Here is a 13,148-nt window from a genome sequence, read left to right as displayed (position 1 = left end):
ATTTTTTTTCTTCAACATGACAATCCTTAATCTGATATGTCCCTAGAACCTAGTGTTTTCAAAAAAGCCAGAATCTCCAATCTGACTCTATGTCCTGAACAATGTCTGCTTCTCTACCAACTGTACTATTAACTACCTTCTTTTTTTCTGTTTAATTCAAGATCAAGGAGGTATGCAAGCAGAGAATTCCAACACGGATCCCTAAACCAAAATCTACAGGCATCACTAAGCCTTCCCCTAAAGCTCCCCCAGGACCTATGGATAAGACTGGCTGTGGGAAGCTACACATCATAAGGACTGTCACCTCTAACACTTTCCTCCACTTGGGAGGGAAAAGGTAAGTTATGCCAATGCAGTGCCTGGATACATTCATGACAGAAATATCTGGGAAGCTGGAGTTATTAGCATGGAAGGACAAAGATGAAGGGCCACCTCTCCAGGAAATGGCGAAGCAGCAGACAGACGTGGTTCATTCACAGGTTGCTGGGCCAGGTGAATACCTTCCTGAAGGAGCAGCACAACTACAATTCTTGTACCTCTGTGTGCATATGCATACACATATACATAAAATCACAGACCCAGACACACACCCCAAGTCCTCCCAACTTGTCAGCCTTCTTATAATGCAACCCAAAGCTGGACATTAGCCCAAAACAGGACTGGATGTGTTGGAATAGTTTGAAAATTTTCTGGCGAACCCAGAAGTAATTCTTCATTCCACAGAACTTTGCTAAGAATATGTGGTAGCAAGAATTCCTACTCTGCTTCAAGAAAGTCAGATTATCTTCATCAAAATGGCAAGCTGATTAAATCATACTTTAAGGTCTAAAAATATGACTTCTTTTGACCCAGGAGGAGAAAAAAAAAAGTGGTTCTTCTTAGTTACAAGAAGAAAAGAAACAACAAAAATGAGTAACAGCCAAACACGCCCTTTTTGTGGCCTGCCTGGTAACTGCTGGGGTAGTGTGTATACTTGGCTGCCGGCACTTAGTCTTCTGTCCTTCTTTTCCTAGTAAGTTGTCCCCCTGTATATACCAGGCCATGGAATCTCACTGCTAGGCTTGTAAAGCAAACCATTTTAGATTGACATCTCTACTTTCTATAGTAATCAGGACATCTGAGAGTCAAAGGTCACTAATTCTGCGATCTTTTAGGGAGATATGAATCACTGTCTTAGATGTTTTAAAAAAAAATTTATCATCTCATATGGCATTTTTAAATTACATCTGAATCAACACTATAGAAAAATCACTTGATCCAACAAAAGCTTGTGATCAGGAGACTCAAGTTCCAATTCAAAGTTTTCACTCATTTGACAGAGCTTGGCATTCATTTAACTAGGCCCTGAGTTCCCAGAATGTAAAAACAGAAAAGCTAAATAATTCCCCTGGTTCCTTCAACTTCTGCTCATCCATGACTACATCCAACTACAGAATACTGAATTCAACCAATCATCTATGAGGCAGAGCTCAGGTTCCTGGCAGTAAACTAGTTATTTTCTTCCCACTAAAAACTCACTGAGTCTAGAGAAAGGTGTGTCTGTAATTTAGTGTGGGCAGAGTGACACAATGATGTTTTAAGACAAATAAGGTATTTTTGACATGGGACACAGATATCTCACAAAGCTTCAGTCAAAAAATAAATAAATAAATTCTAGAAGAGCATGACCCAAGGTTTTCTGTACTTTGGCACCAAGAACTGGAGGCATGATCCTGGAAGAAATCCTCCTGGTTAAGGACAGTGCTTCAGCTCACTGTCCTGGGATGCAGTCAGCCGAGCAGGAGCAAAGGAATGGCCATTTCCACACTCATCCAGCCAAGCCCGCTCCGGCGCACTGATGTCAGTATACAAATGCCCCTGGGGCCCGCTTCAGTTTCAGGGAAGAGGAAAAGGAGCTGAAAGCCTGGGCAGCACTGAACTATGCAAGTTAAAAAGAGGGAGGACGTGCAGCAGGCAGCAGGCAAGTGGCATAAGGGGAGGGTAGGGGGGTTAATTGGATTAAAAACACCAAGTGGAAAAGTCTAAGTTAAAGGAAAGCAGTAAGAGAACAATGGAAGGAATGAACTACAAAAGCTGATAACCCTCTGACATGACAACAATATGAGACAGTTCAGAAGGAAGTACAGGGCAGTAATAGGGAGATGGTGAAGTGGGAAAAAGTGGAGGGTGCTTATGACTGTGCCTGATATTAGCAGGTAATATTTAGCAAAGAGAGAATGAGTGATTGAGGGACAGAAAAGCCATTTAGTCAAGAATTAAGTGAGAAAATGTGCTAAGAGATGGCAATGGTACATGACAGGGTCAGGAAAAGCGGTTATGCTGCATAACATTCAACACTGATAATTATGCTAATACAAAGAGGAAACACTGAACCTCGTAGGGTGGAACCCAAACAGACTGGAAAGAAGCATGAAACAAAACAGGAAAAACAAGCACCAACAGTAGTCAGAGAAAAACACAACACCCTGGGAATATTTTACCTTGAGGATGAGCACGCAAGCAGCAGAAATCCATCTTTAAATGGATTTTATTTTCTTGGACTCCAAAATCACTGTGGACAGTTACTGCAGCCATGAAATTAAAAGACACTTGCTCCCTAGAAGAAAAGCTATAACAAACCTAGGCAGCAAATTAAAAACAGAGACATTACTTTGCCAACAAACGTCTGTATAGTCAAAGTTATGATTTTTCCAGTAGTCATGTATGGATGTGAGAGTTGGACCATAACGAAGGCTGAGTGCCAAAGAATTGATGCTTTCGAGCTGTGGTGTTAGAAAAGACTCTTGAGAGTCCTTTGGACTTCAAGGAGATCAAACCATTCAATCCTAAAGGGAATCAGTCCTGAATATTCACTGGAAGGACTGATGCCAAAACTGAAGCTCCAATACTTTGACCACGTGATGCAAAGAACTAATTCATTGGAAAAGATCCTGATACTGCGGAAGACTGAAGGCAGGAGGAGACGGGGCCAACAGAGGACGACATGGTTGGATGGCATTACTGACTCGATGAACATGAGTTTGAGCAAGCTCCGGGAGTTGGTGATGGACAGGGTAGCCTGGCAGGCTGCAGTCCATGGGGTCGAAAAGAGTTGGACACAACTGAGTGACTGAACTGAACTAAATACTATTTAGACAGGTCTTTAAAATAACAAAATCTATTCTAACAAAAGGATTACCAGCCAAAAACTATACTTCTTATTTTAAAGCAATGTGTAATACAGCGAAAATGCATGAACAACTTACAACCAGGGTAAGTTCAACAAATGGTGTTTGACCTGTAACACAACCAAAATATAAAGAATTCTGCCTCCTGAGCATAATCCTGTTTCTGCAGAAATATGGTTCTTCTAAAAATAAAAAGAAAAGAAGCTATCCTAATAATTTTAGAGTGCTTTCATTAGGTTAAATTTTTAAAAACAGATAAAAATACAAGTGAACAAAGATACATTCAAATTGTGAAAAAAAGTTTAATAACCTGATATTTGTATGCTGGAGTCTTTCCTCAGCTCTTCATTTATTTAACTTCAATGATTTCTGAACTGATCTCCTTATAACTTTTTAGAATCAAGTGTCTGATTTTAACAGCAAAGTGATTGATCTAATACATGACTGGCAATTATGGGCTAAGTAATGGAGTAACTGATGTGATGCTGGAATTTTCTTTGGGACCTGTTTCAAATGATATGTGTCATAACACTGGGGGTCTGACACTGAGTCAGAGGCAGGGATCTGCAGCGCACAGGCCAAATTCAGCCCACTGTCTTTCTGTATGTTCTGCAAGTTAAGAATAGTTTTTATATTTTTAAATAGGAAAAAATATCAAAAGAAGAATATTTTGTGAGATGTGAAAATTACATGAAATTCAGATTTCATTGTGTATAGATGACATTCTATTGGAACACAGCCACGTTCATTTATTTACATATTGATTATATGATCACTTTTCCGCCACGATAGCATAAAAGTTGAGTGGCTGTGACACTGGCCAACACAGCCTAAAACACTTACTACCTGGCCTTTTACAAATAGAGTTTCCTTACTGCTGTTCCAGTGTGATCTAGACTAAAAAGGAACTTAACAACTTAAGAAACGCTTTATCAACTAATTGTTAAAAGCAATGCTAGCAATTTAAGAATGTGACTAAAAATTCCATAAAGGCTGATGAAAATGAAAAAACTATTTCAAGCTTGCTTGTGATATCTTTTGTAAAATGTATACTTCCACATTTGCACTAAAGTGTTCAACTAAAGAACATCAGATAAGAACAGGTCAAAGGATTTATGTCACAAAATAATGTAATGTGCAACTGCTGAATCTGAGTGGGGAAGCAAACTATTTCTAGGCCTTCCAAATACCTGGTATTTTCTAAGACAGCAGAACTACTATACATGTTTTTTAGAGAAAGATGTGTAAATCTGCACCTTTAAATATTCATAATTGTTGTCAAGAACCACTTCTTGAGGGATTCCCAGGTGGAGCAGTGGTAAAGAATTGGCCTGCTAATTCAGGAGATGCAAGAGACATGGGTTCAATCCTGGGTTGGGAAGATCCCCTGGAGAAGGGAATGGCAAACCACTCCAGTATTCTTGCCTGGAAAATTCCATGGACAGAGGAGCCTGGCGGGCTACAGTTCAGGGGTCTCAAAGAGTCAGACATGACTGAGCATGCATGCATACATATGCATACCACTTGTTCAATCATTTACAAGAATCACAGAAATTGTGTACAGTGAAGTAAAACTTATGGACTTCCCTGGTGGCTCAGACGGTAAAGCGTCTGTCTACCATTAAGGAGACCCGGGTTCGATCCTTGGGCCAGGAAGATCCCCTGGAGAAGGAAATGGCAGCCCACTCCAGTACTCTTGCCTGGAAAATCCCATGGACGGAGGAGCCTGGTGGGCTACAGTCCATGGGGTCGCAAAGAGTAGGATACGACTGAGCGACTCCACCACCATCACCACAAGTAAAACTTGGTCAATTTGTTACAATCTTCAAGTACAGAACAAAAATGTTGTATGCTCTCTCCTCTTTCTTTTTATAATTTATCCTACCCCTGTTTTCTGCCCTTAAACATCTGTCTTAAAATAATATTACTTGCATTTTGATTGAACCATATCAATGTGTAACTCTCATAAGGTAAACAGATTATGTTTTTTCCTCTAACTCCATTGCAATTTCTAAAAGAGGGCCAAGTATGAGGGCTCAATAAATGATTTTGAAAACAACATGCTCTGATGTTGATCCTGTGATGTATGTTATCAACATCAACTGTAAATATTCCAAGTCTGAATTTTACATGCAGAGGCAATGCTTTATAATATCTACCATGCATGGATGCCTCTAGGTAAAATTAATGCTGTAAGGCCTCACTTTGGTGTTAGAAAAGCAAAAAAACCCCACAAAAACTGAAGCTACTTATGCTTAAAAAATCCAAGGTGTGCCCCAACTTCACCATTTCCAGAAGGAACTTAGCATAAGGCAATGTGATTTTTTTAAGGATAAAGTAATATTACAACAAAAATATTTATAATGCTTACTTCAGTAATTTCAAACAAAATGAACAATCACAAAGATTTTAGGTGATAAAAGCCATCACCAGTGGGAATTATCAGCTCATTTACAAAGCAGAAGTCTTTTGTCCTTTCAAATACAGAATTTCAAAACATAAGTTAAAAACTAAACCCAAATGTGGTTAGAATGAAACGGTAGTAGACACAGTTGTAAAACACCAACTTCTAATATGTTTTCAGAAAGAGAAAAACAACATCTGCCAAGTTTAACAAAAGCCTGAGCAAGATGTTGACAACCCTTCCAGTGGACCAAGTTTCTTTAGATGTGGAAATCCTATGTTAAAGTCTCCAAGATGTGGCTGGGAAATACTAACAGTCAATTTCTTAATGAACAAATTCTTAATGAGTGTCTTCTAAGTACCCAGATACTACTACAGGCCCTGAGGATACAGCAAAGAACAAGATAAACAAATCTCTGCTCACATGGTGCTTATGTACTAGTGTGGGGAGACTGCAATAATTTAATAAGGAAAATAATAGTTGGTGACCAATGCTCTGATGAGAATTACTATAACATGATAATGTAAGTGGATAGCTACTCTAGACTGACTGATCAGGAAGGGCTTCCTATTTAGTATGTTTGAACTTAGCTCTTAATGTCAAGAAAAGGCCAACCATTCAAAATTCAGGACAGCCCAGAAAGGAAGAGTAATAGCTACTGCAAATGGATAAGACAGAATGAGCTTGGTCAGTTGCGGCACAGTATGAAGGCTGGTGTGGCTGGTACAGAATAACCTAGAGGAGAGTAAGTAGGTTCCAGCAGATAGCAACCACGGTAAGCAATCCAGGGGGGAAGCCACTGACAGGTTTAAGCAGGAATGTGATGTGATTGATCACTGCAGCTGCTGAGTGAAGAACAGAGGTACAAGATGGAGGTTGGGAGCCCTGTTAGTTTACTGCAGAGGTTTAGGCAAGTGAGGATGACAGCACATATTCAGATGATGTAAACAAACAAGCAAAAAAATAATAATAAAAGGAAAAATAAATTCAGGATGTGTTTTGGAGACAGAGACAAGACTAGATAGATCAGATGTAACGGGTGAAAAAAGTAAATGAATAAATCAGAATATTCCTAGGCCTTTGTGAAATTGGTTAATTGGTGACTGAATTTATTGAGATAGGGAAGTCTGGAGAAAAAGCAGCTTTGGGGAAAACTTCAGGAGATGGGCCTCATTTACATTTAACATTTTCGTCAAATAAGTAAAGACTTCAAGAAGACAGCCAGGTATATGAGCCTTGTGTTCTAGGGCCAAGTATGAGTATCTGGGAAGAGACTGTTCTGAAAAGTCCAATGGTGCAACCAGATTATTTGCATCTCAGAGTAGTCAGTGTTCTTTAGAACAGTACACTTTGCAAGACTAAGAGTTAACAGATAATTTGACAACAATGACATATATAAACAAAAGGTTTTTTAAACTATTATTTTGGAGATGAAATTACCATTGATAATTAAATAACTTTGAGAAATTTAAGTGCACAGACTGGCTTCCTGACTGCCTGTCTATGAATCTCTGCCTCTCCACTTACCAACTGAATAACACTGGGCAAATCACTTAACTACTTAGGGCCTCAATTTCCTCCTTAAAAAAAAAGGAGATAATAGTACCTATATATCATGGTCATAGAATAATCTGTGAAGATTAAATGAGCCAGTACGTGGAATGCAATCAAAACAGTATCTGGCAAAGAGTCACCACTCAACAAGTGCAAATCAGTATTGTTACCTGCGATCTCCCTGCACCGTACACAGAAATGTCTTCATACTTCAGTTTTCTAGTTAGATGATGAGTAAGATGGCATCAAAGGTTTAGAATAAGCCAGGGAAGCATATGAAAAACACTCCTCAAAAGAAGTGGAAGCGAAGAGTCCTGCAGTTTGCTAAAAATATTCTCTTTAAAAGTAAGTTATATATGTGCCAGTCATTCCTAAATGCATGTCTCCAGATGCAACCCTGGAGCTGTAGACTCATAAACCCAGCTGTCCACTGGACTCTTGACTTGATAATTTAGTGAGCATATTATTGGAATAAAAAGGGAAAACAATCAGTGTTCTCTTCAGGAAGTTAATGACTGACTGCTTCCAACAGCAGGAATTCTTTGCTCTGCTCCCTAAGTCACAAAAACTGTAATGTGAGTAACATTCAGCTTCACACTGAGAAAGGGCCGGTTTGGTCAACTGCACCCGGTCACTTTGGCACTAATGTTCTGGAGCCATGATTCTGCTGCATGTACTGTTTACTGTATGTATTACAGTAATTATGTGTTATGTAGGATTACGTATGGTTGTTTAATCACTGAGTCGTATCCCACTCTGCAACCCCAGGGACTATAGCATGCAAGTCAATAATTTCTTAAGGTAGGCAAGGAATAAAGCAGAGCAGAAGGAAATAAGTGAAATGAAACATCAGAAATCACGAGAGGATTCCTAGGTTCTGTTGCCTGAGGCAGACTGTGCAGCACCCACTTCAGCAGAGCCAACTCTCGGTTGCCTTGTCCTGGGCCATGACTCCAATCCCCGACGATGATGCCAACAGGGTAACCAGACATCTCAAGTAGACAGTCCCAGCAAAATTCTAAGAGCATGGCTTTCCACTCTCAAAAGTGTCTAGACTGGATGAGAAATTGTATGTCTACTTGTGTGCATTATCACCAGAAGTCCTGTAGCACGCATTCACTCATTCAGCTAATATCTACTAAACATCTACCAAGTGCCAGGTCCCATGTTGGGCTCCAGTACGACTCAGGATTCTAGCACAGGCATACCTTGGAGATTTTTCAGTTGAGTTTCAGACCACCACAATAAAATGAGTATCACAATAAAGACAGTCACATGAATTTTTTGGTTTCCCAGTGTGTATAAAAGTTACATTTCACTATTCTGTACTCTATAGTGTGCAATAGCATTACATATAAAAAGAGTACATACCTTAAGTAAAAAATAATTTATTGCCAAAAAAAGGCTAACCAACACAGGGTCAATGCAAACCTTCAATTGTTTAAAAAAATGTACTATCTGTGAAGCACGACAAAGTTAAGTGCAAAAAAAAGGAATGATTCTAGAAAAACAACAGGTTATGAAAAGTCAAACTGCTGCTGCTGCTAAGTCGCTTCAGACGTGTCCGACTCTGTGCAACCCCATAGAGAGCAGCCTACCAGGCTCCTCCATCCTGGGATTCTCCAGGCAAGAATACTGGAGTGGGTTGCCATTTCCTTCTCCAATGCATGAAAGTGAAAATTGAAAGGGAAGTCACTCAGTTGTGTCCAACTCTTCGCAACCCCATGGACTGCAGCCCACCAGGCTCCTCCGTCCATGGGATTTTCCAGGCAAGAGTACTGGAGTGGGATGCCATTGCCTTCTCCATGAAAAGCCAAAAGATGTATGCAAAAAAAGGTCATATGTAGATCAAGACCTTTAGTAATGGACTCTGAATTACAAAGCACATCCAAGAAGTCATGAAAACAGCAAAAACGGTTCCTTTACTTGACAACAGATAGCTGGATGAGTATTTTATGCAATATGTGTCAGGGTTTGGGCATCCATGTGTATATATAGCTTCCTCTTAGAAAATGTACATAAGAATTCATAACCACGAATGTTAGGCTTTTGTGGTAGATAAATGTAGACTTCTGAATAAATGACTAAATGCTCCATCACCTTGCCACCATAAGCATGAACTGGGAACAGGGGATATTCAAGGAAAGATGTTTACTTTTATAGACAAGTAGCATAACACATCAGTTTTAAAAAGAACCTGCCTGCCAATGCAGGAGACGCGCATTCGATTCCTGGGTTGGGGAGATTCCCTGGAGTAGAAAAGGACAACCCACTCCAGTACTCTTGCCTGGAAAATTCCATGGACAGAGGAGCCTGGTAGGCTACAGTCCATGAAGTCCCAAAGAGCTGGACATGACTGAGCATACACACAGTGTAACACATACGGGAATAAAGGCATATTACAACTATCTTTTCTTTCTGTGACTTAAGGCACTATTTCTCTTTTGACTTTCAAAACAAAACATAATTGACACATTTTAGACTGATGTTCCTCCATTAACACTGGTAGGATTAGGAAACCTGAAACCTGTGATTTCTTCTGAATCAGAAACATTATTCAGATTAGTTAGACAAATCACCAGTAACTAATTAACCAAGCAGATCTCAAGGAAGCACATACACTTACCATTCTTCAGAGCAGGTAACAAAGCAAAGGCCTCTGGTAAATTTAACGCTGGCAATTTTCAAAGCTCAGACTTAGAGTTAGAAGGAACCTAAAAAGTAGGGTGATCCTGGAGACTGCAACATACCTTGATGGGAATCCTGGCAACTTAGAGAGAGGCTGTAGCACTTCACAGTTCTATCTAGGTTCAAAGTTTAAAACTCTTGGTTGGTAAGATCCTTAAAAAGGTGATCTCTAAGGATCCCTCACTTTGCAGTTTGTGACACTGAGGACCAGAGAAGCCACACAGTAACGTGAGAAAAGTGTGACCTTGAAAGTCAGGTGCTCTTAACTAACCTCTTGCCAGATCTCTCCCTTGTCTGTCATTCAAACATGAAGGTAACACTTACCTTTTAGGCATGTTATGAATATTAAATTGAAATGCTTACCTTTTAGGCATGTTATGAATATTAAATGAAAATGCTTACTTTTTAAGCATGTTATGAAGATTAAATGAATTCATATTTATGAAAACATCTGGCATACAGTAGATACTCAATACATGTTAATTTCCTTCTTTTCAAAGGGTGACTAACTGAGACACATAGCTGGCAATGGGCAAGAGAAAGGACTAGAACCAAGAATTAAGATCCCCTTCACCACTCAAAAAATTTTTACTTCTTAATTAGCCTTTATCCTTGAATCATGCCATGAAATATAGTTTTTAACACCTCAGTTATGAGAGGCAGGGGTTATTAAACGTGAGATACCACAACAGGCAAAAAAAGGTATCTGTGCCTTCAAGCACATACATCTGCTAAAACCAAAGCCACAAAAAGAGTCAAGAAGTTTAATCAAGGAAGTATTATACTGTCAACCTTTGTAAAAATGCCATCTGCTCTGGATGTACCTAAAGACTGTCCTTCTGGAAACAATGCTGTAGAAAATAGAATTCTGTTGTTTTTAATGGCTATTTCTCAACTGATATTTCAACATTAGTATTTGTAGCAAATATGTATCAACTGTCAATCACGTGCAAGGCCCTGTGGACTCTACAGACATAAATCAGGATTTGGCTTTTTCTTCAAAAACTCTTAGAATCTAGTAAAGAAGAGAGGCTGACCTTGAAGAATGATTTTAAGAAAACAATTGTATATGTACCAGGCACTGTGCTAAAGGGCATCATTTGTGTTATCTTCATTTAATCTTCACGACAATCGTACAAAACTGGCATCATTACCCTTATTTTACGGATGAGGGAAAGGAAGTGAAACAGTATTAAAAGGCTGTAGGAGCGACCTAACAGAAGCAGTCTGAATCTAATCCAGGAGTTAACCCCTAACCGCTACGCTCAAACTCCCAGTCTTATCCATTAAGAAATAAGGAAAAACAGAAAACAGCCAGGGAAGGGACTCCTCCCGGCTAGAGGGCAGATCTGGGTTACTGTCACACTTGTGTGTTTCACGTGTTAGTAGATCTCTTGCCCCACTTGCTCCGCAGCGCTCGCGCGCTCCCACAGCGGCGCGTACCGCCGCGGGACCGACCGCGGCGACCGCCAGCGGCTGCGCCGGCCCGGGCTGAGGCTCACGGAAGGGCTGGGGGTGCGGGAGGCCCCGCAGGAGCGCGGGCAGAGTGGGTACCTGGGCTGCTGGCTGCTCCTGCCGGCTGGTTCTCCCACCACTCGTCTCCAAGGTCGTCTGCCATCTCCACGCGGGACTCGGCCGGGACGGACCACCAGGGACGAGCAGGCGCTAGCCGGGATTCGCGCTGCCCTCAGAGCCGGGTAGCGGGCGTTGCAGCACGCGGAGCCTCTCCTCAGACACGGTCGCCTCCGCCCCGTGGCGATGACGTCATAACATCGGCCCCGCCTCCCCGGCCGCCGAGTCCAACTCGTCGCAGTTTCTACACCCGTGTGGATGAGCAGGATCAGTTGGAAGACTTAAAATAAACCCCTACAAAAGCCAAAAGAAGAGAAGACACGTAAGTAAAAATAAAACTGTATCAGATTTTTAAATTCTTATTTTAAAACTTTTTGTTTAGGTTTTATTCCTGCCGAATAGATATTGTCGAATGTGGGAGACAGAATGCTAAGACAGTTTTTCTCCATTCAGTTTCAAAGGCTTTGGGTCGCGGGAGAAGACCGTAGCACGTGGATGTGTTTTCGTCCGTATGTTACAGTTTGGGCGTCTGTCTTTTGCACTGTTTGCTTTTTTAAAAAACGTACCCAAGTCATGACCATGAATTTTGGACCTTTGTGGCAGATGAGAGTACTGTTGTTGTTTTTTAATACGGTATGAGGGAAGAAAATGTTCACTGGTCCAGAAGGGATTGCCCACGGACAGACCCGAGAAATCAGGGTTTCTGAGTCGACTTCCCCACATGCCCTTCGGTTGCGCCGACCCCTCTCGGTTTTGTGAAACAAGGGGAGAAGAAAGGAGCCAACTGCTGCCCAAGTTTGGGTAAGAGACCTACAATGCTGGTGTCACGTCCTGAAGTGGCAGAGATGGCTGCTTGGCGCCTTGTGCTGGGGCCAGCTGGAAACTAAGTGTGGACGATACTTTTCAGGACAGACACTGAGGTGAAAGCCATACAGAAATGCATTAAATACACGCGGTGTGCCTGGCACTGTGTTGTGAATACTGGTTTAAAGATGAATATGATATGATCCCGCCTTCCAGAGTTCACCAACTTGAGAAACTACTGCATGTAAGAGTAAAGGTCTAAGCTAATGATGGGAATGCATTCTCAGAAAGGATGGAGACTCTCAATTTGATGAGGATGAATCAGAATCAGTTCAGTTACTCAGTCGTGTCCGACTCTTTGTAACCTCATGGACTACAGCAAGCCAGGGTTCCCGGTCCATCACCAACTCCCAGAGCTTACTCAAACTCATGTCCTTAGAGGTGGTGATGCCATCCAACTGTCTCATTCTCTGACGTCCCCTTCTCCTCCCGCCTTCGATCTTTGCCATGCAGCATCAATCAGGGTCTTTTCCAATGAGTCAGTTCTTCAAATCAGGTGGCCAAAGTATTGTAGTTTCAGCTTCAGCATCAGTCTTTTCAGTGAATATTCAGGACTGATTTCCTGTAGGATGGACTGGTTGGATCTCCTTGTTGTCCAAGGGACTCTCAAGAGTCTTCTCCAACACCACACTTCAAAAACATGAATTCTTACGCTCTCAGCTTTGTTTATGGTTCAACTCTCACATCCATACATGACTACTGGGAAAATCATAGCTTTGAATAGACAGAACTTTGTTGGCAAAGTAATGTCTCTGCTTTTTAATATTCTGTCTAGGTTGGACATAGCTTTTCTTCCAATGAGCTAGCGTCTTTTAATTTCATGGCTGCAGTCACCATCTGTAGTGCTTTTGGAACCCAAGAAAATAAAGTCTCTCCTTGTTTCCATTGTTTCCCCATCT

At 41.1% G+C, this 13,148-nt stretch overlaps 2 protein-coding genes across 4 annotated transcripts in view; one reads left to right on the top strand and one right to left on the bottom strand.

Annotated features, from left to right (window-relative positions):
- The window catches only part of LOC133050222 (filamin A-interacting protein 1-like), a 119,669-nt gene extending 108,533 nt beyond the window's left edge, over positions 1-11,136 (top strand). The window contains exons 4-5 of one of the 2 annotated variants that reach the window (XM_061134419.1): positions 162-337; positions 10,314-11,136. In XM_061134419.1, coding sequence (XP_060990402.1) covers positions 162-294 — 133 coding nt within the window. In that variant the 3' untranslated portion in view covers positions 295-337; positions 10,314-11,136. Of the gene's footprint in view, positions 1-161; positions 6,948-10,313 lie in introns of those variants that run through there. The other variant, XM_061134418.1, reaches the window with a different exon arrangement.
- CMSS1 (cms1 ribosomal small subunit homolog) overlaps positions 1-13,148 on the bottom strand; it is a 390,283-nt gene that overhangs the window by 367,645 nt on the left and 9,490 nt on the right. For both annotated transcript variants that reach the window (XM_061134416.1, XM_061134417.1), the window contains exon 2: positions 11,368-11,679. In XM_061134416.1, the coding sequence (XP_060990399.1) occupies positions 11,368-11,431 (64 nt within the window). In that variant the 5' untranslated portion in view covers positions 11,432-11,679. The remainder of the gene's footprint in view (positions 1-11,367; positions 11,680-13,148) is intronic.

Source organism: Dama dama, chromosome 31 (assembly GCF_033118175.1).
Source record: "Dama dama isolate Ldn47 chromosome 31, ASM3311817v1, whole genome shotgun sequence".
Taxonomy (NCBI): domain Eukaryota; kingdom Metazoa; phylum Chordata; class Mammalia; order Artiodactyla; family Cervidae; genus Dama; species Dama dama.
This window is presented reverse-complemented; position numbering and strand designations above follow the sequence as displayed.